The sequence below is a fragment of the Branchiostoma floridae genome, chromosome 3 (assembly GCF_000003815.2).
Source record: "Branchiostoma floridae strain S238N-H82 chromosome 3, Bfl_VNyyK, whole genome shotgun sequence".
NCBI lineage: Eukaryota > Metazoa > Chordata > Leptocardii > Amphioxiformes > Branchiostomatidae > Branchiostoma > Branchiostoma floridae.
In genome coordinates this window covers 523,553-538,422 of record NC_049981.1, presented here as the reverse complement: position 1 = coordinate 538,422, position 14,870 = coordinate 523,553, and the positions used below count along the sequence as shown (strand labels likewise).

The window sequence follows — 14,870 nt, the reverse complement described above, 5'->3', positions numbered from 1 at the left end:
ACACAGACACACCAAACTACGTGTTAGATAACCTGAGTCCAAAGTGTCCTCGGCTTAGGGCCGAAATGTCCTGATTGGCAGGGGGCCGAAGTGTCCATGTGCCGAAGTGTCTGACATTCACTTGGAACAAGCCAGCTAGAATCTCAATTGGAGCATTGAACATTCTAACACATCACAAATCATTCTGGCTTACCGGAACTAAGGACGTTATATAATCTTATATGTAGTCCTTGCCAAAACGAACTTAAGTTTAAAAAGTTTTTACTTTAGAATCCAATGCTAATTCTCTTTTAGTCCTTAGCTTAGGCTTGAACTTGTTTTGAATTATCTTTTTAAATGTGTTTTTATGTGGCTTTCTATCTTGTCAGGTTTTCTTTTTTGACCCCCAACCAAAGCTCCTTGTTTGGTGTTGTGATGGCAGACAGAAATAAGACATTAGTTTATATGTAGGGTAGAAATTGTTAGAATGCACAAAAAGATTTCTCACTGTTGTGCTCAGTGACAGCAAGGAGGTTAAAAAACACCTCATTGGTGACAGTCAGCTGTGTAATAGATAGATAGTAAATTAACAATTCTCATTTGTATTCATAAGGTGAAACACAACAGACAACAAAGGTCCCCTCACACTAAATAGATAATTGACAGATGGTGATTATTTGAGTGCACTGGCACAGGAACCTTATAGTCTATACAGAGTATTTATTCTCCATAATGGTAATTATGTGTTAGTCAAAGTCAAAGTCAAAGTTTTAATTAGTCAAAGTCAAAGTCAATTATAATGTTCACCATGCATTTTAAAAGCCGGGCCCTTACAATAAAAACAGAGCAGAAGACTAGACCACTGTTGTGTAACTGTAAGTACTCTTGTAGAAAACAAAAGTCCATTCACACCTTATAATTTGCTTGATGATTTTGGAACACAAACAGTTCACAGCAAAGTAGCTGAGTGTATAAAATCTGGATAATGTTGAGTTTGTGAGAAAGATACCATTAGGCTGTCTGCTGACGAAGATACACCATTGACTATTGGACATATTTTTAATATTTAACTATTTCAAGCTGCTTCAGGATGAGAAGAGGTGACCATTTTCAGAATACTAACCCAGAAGCAATGACTGTTTTACAGTCAACAGTCTGAGGGGATTGAAGTGTGCCTTATAAGTTTTAATCATCAAATCCTTTCTGACTGTGAAACCGTCGGTTCATGATAATCATGGACCCGAACGGTCCATATCATGACCCGAACGGTCCATATCATGACAATTCACGCCTTCACGCCTTCCCTTACACCACTCAGAGAGGTGTGAGGGAGACTTTTACCTGGCATTTCTATCCCCGGGGATGCAATTTTCCCGCGGGAAAGCATGTTTTTTGACATCGTCATCCCTAGGGTTGAGAGTTTAGACCCGAAGGGATAAGAAATTTACTGTTCGGTATCCCAATCTTGCTCCGCGGGGAAACCTAAAAGATAATCGGGACGCTCCAAAAAGACCGCGGCCAGCTTGCATTTTCCATCAATGATATCTTACGTTGTGAACGTTGTAGAATAATTATTTTTATATCACTATACTCAGTACGCCAAGAGCTACGCACTGATATCTCACTTGAAACTAGAGCATCAAATTTGGTTGATTTTCCAGATACCTTCTGTTTTTACTGATATAAAATGACTAGTGTTAGTTTATTTTTAAGCCTTGTGTTTGTATTACGCCTTTAAGCCTTGTATTTCCTTTGTTTAGTAAGTACATTTTGTAATAGCACTACTACTAGTACTACTACTAGTAGTAGAGCTGGTATCAATTATGATTTTACATGTAGTAATAATTAACCATNAAAAATTGTACATTTGTACCTGCCTGTACTTAATAAGTTGAATCCTAATTTTAGTATCAAATAGCTATCATGTAGAAATGAACTTTTAGGAATCAGTGAAGGATTAGACATCAGTTAGAAACTCAGCCTAAAGTTATGTCTTTCATTAAACATGATATCATTGTAACAGTTTCATATTGCTTCACCCCAGTTAAACGAAGCTCTTGAGGCGGCGCGTAGCGAGGTGACCCGTCTGCACGGTGAACGTGACCAGTACGAGGAGACGATGAAGAAAGCGTTCATGCGCGGGGTGTGTGCGCTCAACCTGGAGGCCATGTCCATGTTCCACCAAGGGGAGCAGGGTGGGTGTGAAACAGGTTTTAATCTTCAGTTCATGCTCAATGTTTTCCTGAAAAAAATGTAGAAAAAGAGATCTTGCATTTGCTACAGGGAGAAAGATGTTTAATATACGTTTTTGACCAGTGAAAAAATGGTGGAAATGAACTTGCCCAGTAGGCTTGGGCCAAGTGAATTTGAAAACTTGTGTTCCCTCTGTGTAAAATTGTGCAATACTGTGAAATACTAATAATTGTCAAAAGTATTCTAATTGCATGATACCCAGGGTTTGAGTCTTTGACAAGCATGGTTTGTAGCCTGATGAAATCTGGTCCTTACTAGTACCAGCCCTTCCATTTATTGTATAGAGATCTCAAAGTCATAGCATCCTGAAGAGTTATGCAGACTCCATAGTTTTGGAACAGAATGATTGCAAAAATTATGAATAAATCCTTTCTTTTGTCCAATTAATAATATGTCCAATAAATCCTTTATTTCTAGCCAATGAATAAAGAGGGTAACATTTTGTTGTAACCATCTGGTACTATATAATGGCTTCCCTTTCATGTGAACCTTTATGAAAGGCCATGAAATAATGATGATAATTTGAATTTATTTTCACATCGTAATTCTACTTTTAGTAGAAGAATCTTTTTACTTTTTTTTGTATTTCACTTCTTGTACTTTATGATATTAATATATTATCAAACTGATTAGATTTTATTGAAAATCTTTTTGCAACAGGACAATACAGTCACGTGTATCACATGCAGCATTATTGCTTTATATTATAGTTTAGTTTGATGTATACGATATTATTACTTGACCTCATGCAGAATTGGCATGGTAAGAATGTGATCATAGGGTGTCCTGAATTTCTCTACCAGGGGGTAGACCAGCAGACCCTCAGGATGAGGAGGGGGGATCAGTTGTCCCCCATGAGGAGGTGTACCAGTCAGGACCCCCCCAGGCTCCCCCACCCCGGGTGGTCACCAGCCAGCACCCCCCACCCAAACCCTCTGTCAGCTTCAGCACTGCCAGACCTGCAACAAAAACTGTGAGTGGGAAGATTTGCTATACAATAGACTCCTTTGAACCACATGAACATATTTCATTATAGGGGGGATATGGATGAACGCAGTGACGTTACGTTTTGCGAGTAAAATTCCCCTAAAAAGTATGAGGAAAGCAGTTCTTGTGAGAATATAATTTATTCATTGTACATTGCATTACTTATCCCAGAACGTATTTGTCATCGGGAACTTATTTGTCATCGAATGATTCTGCAAGCTGAAAAAAATCGCAGTTTCTAAGATCTGTAGAATCCACTTACCTGTAAGTGTTATATGTATATGTCAACTATGTTGAATGTACTTTAATGTTATGACCATCTGAAAAATCATACTTTGATGACATATCTTAAAGTTTGTAAAGGAGACTACAGCTGTAGATGTAAATTCTTTGTGTCATAATTTTGAATGCTGTTAATTCTGTAAAGAAAATAGTCAGATTCAAAGTTTCAAATTCAATTGCTGTGTTCAATTCTTAGATTCCTAGCTCAAGGTCATCTGCAACCCAGAAACCAGGGTCAAGGACAATCACAGCCAAGGTCACAGCAAAGCAGGAGGGGCCGCGGCTGGGGCAGGCTGGGAAGGGTCCGGGCAGCGTTGCCATGGGACTGGCCCCGCCCATGAGCTCTGTCATGGTGGAGAGGCATCACCCTGTCACTCAGGTGGGTTGTCATGGTGATAGACATGGTTTTCATGGTAACAGATATGGCTGCCATTGGGACAAACATGAGGTTTTCTTTCTGACATCTTTATTCTGTTTTTCAGCTCACATATTATACAAAAAAATCACAAGTTTAACTGAGTATATTCTATATGTGTCAGCCTCTTAAACTGGAGTACATTTGTACTCTTTCTAGGTCAGAATTGACTGAGAAAGTGTACTTAAGCTAAAGGTTGGCTGAAGGTAAATTTGTAGCTTGCAACTGATGTTTGACACTTTTCTGAACTAATATGAATACTGTGTGTGGTATACATGTGTAGGTACAATGTAAGTGAAAAGTCAGAGATGCATTCTATACAAAACATTTACAGCAAGTTCTAAGCAACCTTCTGACTCAAAAGTTGTGGCATAGTTGCTAATAACAGTTAGTCATAGATTTTATCTCATACAATGATTGTTTTCCATCCACAGCAAACAATAGGGCATGCCACAGCTTCCAGGTATCCCAGAATGCCCTCCCAGTCCCAGCAGCCCTTGCAGCAGTCCCAGTCCACCATTTCCCAGAGAAAGGTCGCAGGTCAAGCTGGCAAAGTTCATCTGGGGACACCGAATGTCCACTCTGTTAAAGTTGTGCAGTAGTAAGAAGATGATGTTACACAATCATGTACTACATGTTTCAATAACTGTTTTGTCGGCAAGAATTAAGTAGCATGATAACATGATAGTAACTTAGGCCTTTATTTAGTAACTATCACTAGCCTGTCAAAACTTGTACACACTCACTGTCGCTCCCTAGCCAAGACGGCTGGTGGTTAACGATTGTTTGAGGTACTACATTGTACATTGTTGTTCACCATGTACATGTAGTACCTCAAATGTAGTGTACAAATGTAAGTATATAAGTATAACAGATGCCAGGTTGAACAAAATTTATGTGTGGGTCCAGTCAATTTGGTCGTGAATGGCCAAAGTTAAAAGGTACGCAAGCTACATGTAGAAAGGCTCACATTAATCATAAGCAATTATTCCTGTTTTGTAGAAAAGTGACTGTTAAACTTTGTTCTTGCTAAACTTCACCACTGTCGGGTACCATAAAGTGCCTGGAAAATTGTAATAGAATACTATTGATGATGCCTCTTGTTTTTATCAGTCAACTTGTATATTCTAGTGCTGAATTTTTTTCCTTACTGGAAGTAGCCATTAAATATCAATAATTTACAAAATACACAAGTAGGGACATTTCACAAAATCACAATAATTGTTTTATTTACTCAATCTTCACTATATTTTGTACTTATAACAAATATGAAGAATCTTAAGTTTTTGCATTATTTCTGGGCTCTGTCTGAACTGTACATAAAACTTCATGCCCTTTAGGACGTTGCTTTTATTTATGTGTGATAATAGTAAATTTAATCTTGATGTAATCTGAAGAATGCAGTTTGTGGTCATGATAGACAAATTTGTCTTTTTCCATGTAAATATCCCTGGTATAGGCTGTATACAGCTCATTGCTTGGACTTTTCATATTTCTACATTTGATGAAATAAAACTTAGTAGCGACTTAATTTTTTTCTCTGATCTGAATTGCAAGAGTTTTGATTTTATTGAAATGTTGATACTAAATGACTTACTAAATGGGGATATCAGACAATATTGAGTTGTGCTTGAAAACTCATTTAACGAAGCATTTTTGTGTATATATGAATATATATGTTAGCCTGGGTACCATCCGGAAAGTAGTTCGCTCCGGCGTTCAATATATACTATATACAGTCGCTTCTAGCTCTGACATTCATTATACACTATATACAATCGCTTCTCTGTGTTTCCGTCTGGGAACGCGGACCATCTCAACGTCTGGAATCGTCCAAATTTTGGACGCAGGCGCTGATTGGTCCCCACATATGAGCAAATTATGGAATGGGTTCAAGCGATCGTCCGAACAGGCGTTCCAACACCGGACAAGCTCTCCGTCTGCTTGCGAGAGGGCCTGTTGTCATCGAACGAGCGCTCTAGAACCCATTCCTTGATTCGCTCATTAACTGACGTTAGCACCAAACGGTTTGAATGTGCACGTCTCCAGACGGATAGCAGAAGTGAACATAGGAGCGAACTACTATCCGGATGGTACCCAGGCTATATATATGTAGTGTGCCTACTTATATTTACCATTTAAAAAAGGTGACACTAGTGTTGAAGGTCTATATTCTCGCTCTAAAAATAGCCAGAAAATTACGCATTTTAAGGCAAACTTAAGTGTTGTCATGAGGTTGTCACTATCATGATTATTACTACTTTAATTCTAATATAATTGATTTTCAGGAAACAGACAGAAAATAAGACACAAAGATCAATTTTAATCATCGCATTATAACGGCATAACATCACTAAAGCCAAATCTCATATATATTTTATAATATAATTACGAAACTATGATATTCTTAAGGAATGGAAATGTAGATTACAATTATAACATATTTGGTCGGTGTTCAAAGATGCTTCCTCATCTCTGTGATAATGTATATATATATATATATATATATATATATATATATATATATAATACATTGTCTCTCTCTCTCTCTCTCTATATATATATATATACATATATAATGTTATTATAATCTTAACGTACGTAATAATATAGATATGATGAAGACTGCCTATTGCTATAATAAATATACATTAAAATCGTGGATTTTAATAACTTTTGTGATAAACCGGCTATCACCATATCTATAGGCAGGTGACGTCGACCAATCAGAAGGCTACATTTCGCCATTACCCTGAACATCAATATCCCCCCATTGTCCCAGTTTGTTTGTAACGTTACCATACATGAAAAGGAGATGTAAATTCGATTCCAGTGAACTTTCTGATAGTGATGTAAACAGACTTGTTTGAGCATAATGAATCATTAAGTTATAATTAGTAATCATAAAAATACCATCAAAATCAACTGTAAATCGTGTTAATAACAATATTATCATTATTTTTAACATGTCTCCGATTTTTCACTTGGTAAAGCCCTCAAAGAAAACAAAACAGCCTACTTTGTTTTCGTCGGTGGTGTGTATGTATGATAACATATATAGCTAAATGAAAATATCGTTAATGATCCGCTTTCCTTGAATTCCGTCCATACGGTGGCATATGGCATTGTTCGTTGCTTCGCGGACTCGGTCGTTCATTTGGTGGTGATAGAAAATGACAATGCCTTCTGACACCGTATAAACCGTATGTTACCCTGCTTTAAGTCAATCACCGTGTGTATATTGTTTATCGACAAAAAGAAAACCTGGCTGGATATAGGAGAATTCTTGTACACAGCCAGGATGTACTTACTGTGCTTACGTTTCGGTGTCTATCAGACACCTTCCTCAGAGCTTCTGACTGGAGTTCTGCTTCTCGCCACTATATGTAGCCGATGTAGATGGCTCTTTTGCGGCGAGAAAACAATCCCAAATATGGCCAAGTTTGTATCCCCCCCCCCCTCCTCGTCCCGGTTCATCACTGGGGTTGACTTTCTTATCCAGACTGCCTCCTTGATCCACCGTATCCTCCTGTTGTCTTCACGTAAGCACAGTAGAACCTGGTTGTGTACAAAATTCTCCTATATTCTTCCAACCTGAGGAAATTATTTTCAACCTGGCTGTTATATGGAAATATAACAGTTACATTTGGGACCGCATTATTGGCGCTGCACCACCTTGCGAAAAGCAGTACCAGACTTCATTACACACTATTAAATGGAAACTAACAAATTTTTGACATGTTAGCACTTGAAAAAAAATAACAACTTCTGATTCAAACCCATCAATTAGCTTAAGTAGAAATTGATTTAGTTTAGACGTTATTCCCTTTTTCTATGATTATCATTTCCCTTCTTGGTTAAGTATGTTTATGTATACCACTACTACTTAACCCTGTATGCAATTAGCCCTCGGGCATGACTTTGCAATAAAGATTCAATTATAAAGATCTAACGCCCTTTCGCTTTTATATGTGGCGTTTCGGGAGGCAGATTTAAAAACAAACGAAGCTTAAGCTAAATGGTATATCAATATATGCCACAGGTCAGTATACGATCGAATAGGTACGACAAATGTGATCTAAATCTTATCATCGGGAAGAGATAAATAATGGTTACAGTACGATTGATCTCTGTATGCCTAATGATTTTTGCCTTGAGTCGCATGACTTCATCTGTCAGCCAGCGTTCTCCTTTAGTCCCAGCCTGTCCATGGCAAGAACTCTTATCTTCTTCCTGTCCACCTGTGTGAAGGAATCGTAGTTTTTAAAAAATTATTTCGCCAATAAGGCTATGTTTTCAAAAGCGTTTTCATTTGTGTGTGTGTGTGTGTGTGGAAATTGTCTTGACATTGGTACCTGGGTATGTCTTTTTAGGACCCAAAATGATTAGATTCGGGGTGCCCTAACAGCTGTGATACTTTAGCAGAACTTTGTGCATCTTTTGATCTGGAGATGGTACCGGTAGGTAACTATTGAGCGTAAGATATGTTTATTTGTATGTTTTATATGTTTGATGAACAACACTTTTGAGCTCTTTTCAGCCAGGGACTTTATTGTGAAATGCTCACAATTATCGGGGTTGAATGGCAATCGTCTGAAGTGGCTGATTCGACTGACGAATGATTCGAGCTGGTAACCGTTACAAGACATCGATAGTCCTATAGGTGCGTCCAAAAGGCTGTTAAGTTTAGAAATCACTTACACTCTACCGGTTGATATGGGCGGCGGTCTTTTTCGTCGTGCTCAAGATTCCACTATCCTAACTTTCACAAGCCCTTCTCGAGTTTGCTTGCAAAACGCAATCGCCCCAATATTGGAACATTCGGTGTAGTTCAGAGTGAAGTGCTACTTTATAAAAGTGTTAAAGCCACGTACCTTAACATCAGTTGCGGTTGTCGGGAAACTGTCCATGAAGACGAAGTATCCAGGGGACATAGGTCCAACTAACTGTAATAGAATCAATCAATCTTTTTCACTACCAAATGCGTACAAAATAAAATGATATGAAAACGATGATACCATTAGATTTCAGGGTTGGTACTATTAGTACTGAGTATCGTAATGCATGTAATTATCTATATAATGTTGATATAGCAGCCGTTTAGCAGCCGTGTAACCGTGTAGTTATTTTTTTAAAATCAAGTTAATAGGGCCTGATGTTACCATCATGAAGATGAAGAGCAGCCCATAGCGATAACTGTAGCAGCATCTCTAAGAATCTCCCTAATTCAGAAACATCTAGCTTAGGGAAGCTTGACTTCACTTACTCAATAGGCGAAGCAGGGGTTACGAGGCTGCTCGGGAAATTCCCTACCCCATTTGATTTCTTTGTAATGCTAGCTTTCAGATATCGATTATAAGTTTATCTGACATTACCCCATTCTTCTCTGAATACTCCCTCATCTCTTCCGCGTCTGATGTTTGACCACTCTTTAGTCTGCAAATGAAATAGAATCAAATGATACCTGTTATATTGCGGCGTATTATATTTAGAATTTCCGTATTGACTCACCATATGCAACTTTCAAGCTTCTTGGTGGATCCAGATATCTATAATGACGTATACATTTCTATGCACGATGATACATATTAGATTTTTTTTCATATCAGTTCCATTCAATTAGTTTGCATATATTCAGTGCATTATCATCCAATTTCATTACCATACTAGGAACATCCTATGAACACATTAGCTCAGTATACTATTTGGATTTAGATCATGTCAATATAATATCATATACAGTGTTAGTTGCAAATATACATATTCTTAGCATATAATGTACATACCCCCGCTAGTATATCACACACACACACACACACACACACACACACACATACATACATACATGTATGTATATGCCCATAACAACACATACATGCATTTTAAACACAAATTTATGAAACTAATTATCCTTGTTTTCTACTAAATCCCGGGCAAAATATAAGTAAGAAAAAAGTTTGGAATCTTGTAAGCAAGGAAACAATTTAAAGTATTTACATGATGCAGGCACAGATCTCCTCCACAAAGCAGGGGTCTGGTACACTAACAACCTGACGAACGCAGGAAAAGGAATGTACATATGACCTTAAAAGTAAATATTTTCTAAATGCGACAACAAACAAAACAATACCTAATTCAAGAAATTAATTCTCCCCAGAATTGCTATTCATTGTAAGATAATTATAAGAAGAACAAACTTTAAGAAACAAAACAGTGGTAATCTTCTACCTTTACAGCCGAGGCTTTTGGGTGCTCCAGTAGAACTTGCTCGACAAAGGCAGGATGAACACTGACTGAGCCTTTCATAATCATGTCCTAAAGAAGCAGACAGCAACATTAACCCCAAAATGACGTTCATAAAGTAGCAGCCTTTTTATCTCCAAAAATTCAGATTAATCAATATTTTTTTATGAAAATGGAATATGTTTTTAAAGCTACGTATTCAATGGAATTTGACTGAAAGCAAGCTTTTCATACTCCACGCCCTCAATACAGCATTAGCGATACTGACCTTTATCCTGCCTGTGATTGCCAGCAAGCCATCATCATCAAGTACTCCTATGTCCCTGCAAATATACAAATATAACGTCAAACTGTAGCACTTGTGGCAAGTTCTGTGTTTACATTTCCGGCCACCACGATTCCATTATACGGATGACATGCTATGCGAGCCCCAAAATCTAACTGATAGAAGCGTGCGAATATTAAAACGTTTTACCTTGTGGAATCTGAATGGGGTCGTTGAACAAATGACTTAACACTAGATTCTTGTCTTCTTCCTGACATTGGGATAAAACTTGTTACACACGTACAAATAAAGACAACTTACCCAGTCTTGTACCATCCGTCAGGTGTCTTCACCTCTGCAGTTTTCTCCTCATCTCCACGGTACCGTTTGAACACACTGTAGCCTCGAACCCAGACCTCTCCCTTCTGGTTCAACGGGACCACCTGGCCGGCTTTGTCTACAATCTTCATCTTAAAGTTTGTGAAATGATAGAAGTCAGAACTTGACGACTTATCGACGAGGAATATATTTTCAAGTTGCAAATATACATATTTTGAATTGAAGGGACAATTGAAATGTGAATATGGGGTTATATTACCAAAGACCGAAAGCTGTATTGGTTTCGTCGCTTCCATGCAATCATCTTGGTCATTCGCTTTGGTCAAAAATTAGACAAGACTGTTTCCTTTGGATTTTTATGTGTTAATGTGGTTGTCGGGGGTAAGTCACCCCTCTAATTACAGGACAGGGAGTACTTTCTCATTGCGGTTCAACTAGACAAAATTCCAACCGGTCTAGTATTATTTGGCGAAGGTATGATGACTTGACATCACATGTAGTATTTGTCAGTTCTTACCTCCATGTGCGGCAGTAACGGGCCCTCCGTTCTCTCTATCTGCTCTTGTGTCATTTCTCTACGTCCTGTCACCGTCAGACACCACGTCTCAGATATTCCGTAATCTTCCTAAAGAGGAAGAGAAGTACCAAACGATCAAAATTATGCTGTTGGGCTTTTTTTATTAACTTAAAGAGGTATGTTCGCCGCTATCATTGCCAACGTTTCGAACATAGTGATGACAGCGCGAGTGGTGTGGCGGAATAACAGATTCTTTGTCCCATAAATCTGGGTTCTGGGGTCGAATACGTTAACCTGATAAATCACCGATTTCGTGCCTGTTTCAAAGACTTTTTACACTTAAAAGAAATTTAGGACTATTTTTTTTCTTTACTCACGATTATATTTGCATTGGGAAAAACTCGAGCGCATTGTCTCAGAAGAGTGGTGGATACAGTGTTCCCCCCGACCGTAACTGAAAGAGAAAAAAAGAATGCAGTTATTTTTTTACCAACATTTAGATGTTCACCATTCTTCTAAGCAGATTAGGACCCGCGACATAGAAGTCAACTTAGTTCGACTCTGCTTGCTTGCCAGAGGATCTGTGGGTACAGGGCGATCGCGGCATCACAGGATACTCCCAGAAAATACTTAGAAACCGCAATCAGTATTGTCCTGAGGAAGGTGACAGGCGGATGTATTTTGATAAGAAATGTTCATAAAGAAGCCAAAGATATATCGCAAGTTGCTTCGGATGTGTGTTTTAGTACCGTCTGTCACGAACGACAAGTCGCATTCTTGCACGGTTGGGTCATTCACCAAGTCGTGTAGCATCTTCACGGGCATGTAGTTCATGCTTTCACACCTGAAATGTATTAAAGTAATGTGATGAATCATTTCATTTTGAACAACAATTGTCTTGCGAACAGTTAATGTTGCCTCTTAACACGATGCTTCATCTTTTGTCCTAGGTATGCTGTTGTTTTCATATTTTGGTGGCAGATGTGTTATAATGTAAGTAAAAAAAAAGTTGTTTAGGTTTCGGTCCCCAAGCAGCAATCTTTATATTAGGAGCAATATTTCAAGACTGATAACTGGACAAAGGAACTTCGGACTGCCAAGATATTAGATAGATTAGCAGTAAGATATAAATTATGCAAAACATTTAATATAATGAGAAAAAATCTACCATTCCATTGTTTATGATACATGTAGGACTTCTGTACATGCATCTTTAGATGTCAGAACTTCCATAATAGAAAAATAGGGAAGTATGTCATGGTCACTGCTTTACTATTAAAAAGAATACTCAAACTAAAGATTAGCCTACTTTATTATGATACTATATCAAAGAATTATGTTAGCCCTTATTGTTATGTTAACGAGAATGTTAAGCTTTATCCTATACCTCTATTTTGTACTTGTATAATAGTTGTAGCCATACTTTGTATCATGTACAATTGTCGTGCAATAAAGTTCTATCCACAATGTTTTATGGCATGTGGAACATTTTTAAGTTGGTCGCAACCTTTCTTCCAAGACAGCGGTGACGATCTCAGCATGGGTCCGTGTGGCGTTGCTCACAAGTACAATAGTCTGAGATCCAGTCAGAACAGGAAATATAACTACGTAAGGGACCTGATTCAAATCTGTAGGAGCCAGCAGCATTTTCTGAAAAACAGTCATTTATATAACGTTATGAATACCATATTCTATATACTGTTCAGAAATGTGGTCCCGAACTTGAAGCAGTTACATATATGTTAATAGCTGTAATAGCATGTAAATGACAATATCTTGGGTTTTTCTGACAAAAACGTTAGCTAACATGTGGCATATATGTGACCATGTAAGTGTTAATATTTCACGCTTGAGTCCTCATCTGTTATCAGCTATATCTACCTATTCATTGTAATACGTAACAGAAGCAGTCAGAATTGTCCCGAGGAAGGTGACAGACAGCTACCGTAATGGCGGTCTTGAATGCAGTACTTGGTTGTGTACAAAAGTATTAATTTATTATCCAAATGAATCTTGTCATGAGATAACATTACCCTTTTGTCTTGTTTGGTAACACTATTCACCAGGGCCATGTTGTTCGCGTAGGCGTATGTGCTGTGTTCAACACACTTCGGAAGTCCAGTACTTCCCTGCACATGAAAATATATAACGGTGTGTGAATAAAAATGAAAAGTCTCATGAAAAATATTTATAGATCTATGCATCGATTCAATGAGAGTGAGCGAGAATATTAATCTCCATGAAGATCCTACAATGGCATAAGATAGTACCAAATTGGCTAAGGAGTATAGTCAGCCATGAGGTGTCCATTTGCCTTGTTGCGAAACACACTCTTAAGCCAGCTTCACTCCTCTACCAGCTTTTGATACTATCTTATGCTACCGTAGGATCTGCTTGGAGATTACGAGAATAGGGCCTTTTTGCAGAATTTATCAATGCCAGCGTTCTATTTCGGACAACAATACCTGCTCTCACTACATTTGCTTTAAGTTTAAATAAGCTCCAATAATATCATTGTTCACGCATGGTTCTAATCAAACAATCAGCTTCTACTCCGGAAAGTGGAAACTCAAGGTCAAACCGGAATTTTGGAAAAAGTGACATAACCGAATTTCTTGAATAATCACTACTTATAAGCAAGAACCAAATTCTTACTTTGGGGGCGTGGCCACTAGCCAGTTATCAGCCAATCAAAGGATTTCATAGAGTTGTCCTAAGATAAAGCGCGTCCCAAATAAGGCAAGCTCATCAATATACAAAACCAAGACTTCCCCATTGCAGTGCATGCGCTTTGCAATGGTATGCCAGATTTAGGTGAGAAATGCGAAATACCTCAGAGTCATCAAATACCGGATTGCACATACAGGCATCATGTATGACCCCCCCCCCCTCCCCTCCCACATATACATTTGTACTTACAGATGTTAAAATCAACATAAACGAATCATGACAATTCGTTGTTAGTTGAGCTTCCTGCACGCGCCCCCTGGCGATTTCATCAGTCCCCATGCTCTGTAAGTCTTCCCAGTTGTAGAAGGCGTTACTGATAGAGCAAAGAACATGAGAAAATGAACAGACGAGTGTACAAACAGATTGAAGTTACTATGCATGTGGTAATTAGCAGTAACACAGTATTGTACAGTCAATATATCCTGATTATTGAAATGAAACTTACTATTTTGTAGATAAAAAAATCTATTTCACATCTGATGCCAATAATAACCGTAATATACCAGCTCCACAAGTAGGCGGAACGGCAGCAGCTGGTTATGTTACACTGAACGACCTGTCACACCTTACCTTTGCAAATCTATTTCTAAGCGTTGATAAAATCTGCATAATGAGCATTCTCCTATAGTTTTTGGTGTCTACGGTAATAAATAAAGCTAAATTTTTGAACACCTCAATTCTAGTTTGGTACAAAGTTAACGGTATAACAATTTCTTATTCTTATAACTATGGTATCACATAAAGAAGCAGTCGATTCGTCCACAAGTTAATCGTTTTGTACATAATGTATAGTGTTCGTTTGTTTGAACCTTTATTTATTCATGAAAGTTCAAATCGGCCTAAAGACCGCCTTTCATTGA

General features: G+C 38.0%; 2 protein-coding genes across 2 annotated transcripts; one reads left to right on the top strand and one right to left on the bottom strand.

Annotated features, from left to right (window-relative positions):
• Positions 1–1,213: 1,213 nt before the first annotated feature.
• On the top strand, positions 1,214–4,552 carry LOC118411002 (centrosomal protein POC5-like). The gene is made up of 5 exons (XM_035812995.1): positions 1,214–1,303; positions 2,024–2,174; positions 3,036–3,205; positions 3,698–3,880; positions 4,351–4,552. The coding sequence occupies exons 1-5, from the start codon at positions 1,214–1,216 to the stop codon at positions 4,516–4,518; spliced, it is 762 nt and encodes a 253-aa protein (XP_035668888.1). The 3' UTR covers positions 4,519–4,552.
• A 3,220-nt stretch (positions 4,553–7,772) lies between these two features.
• LOC118412201 (medium-chain acyl-CoA ligase ACSF2, mitochondrial-like) lies at positions 7,773–14,314 on the bottom strand. The gene is made up of 13 exons (XM_035814921.1): positions 14,200–14,314; positions 13,314–13,409; positions 12,788–12,930; positions 12,030–12,124; positions 11,658–11,734; positions 11,281–11,388; positions 10,746–10,894; positions 10,428–10,482; positions 10,145–10,231; positions 9,914–9,966; positions 9,292–9,352; positions 8,791–8,862; positions 7,773–8,157 (listed from the first exon to the last, which is right to left on the bottom strand). Exons 1-13 carry the CDS (start codon positions 14,287–14,289, stop codon positions 8,092–8,094), a joined length of 1,152 nt encoding a protein of 383 aa, XP_035670814.1. The 5' UTR covers positions 14,290–14,314; the 3' UTR covers positions 7,773–8,091.
• Between the last annotated feature and the right edge of the window lie 556 nt (positions 14,315–14,870).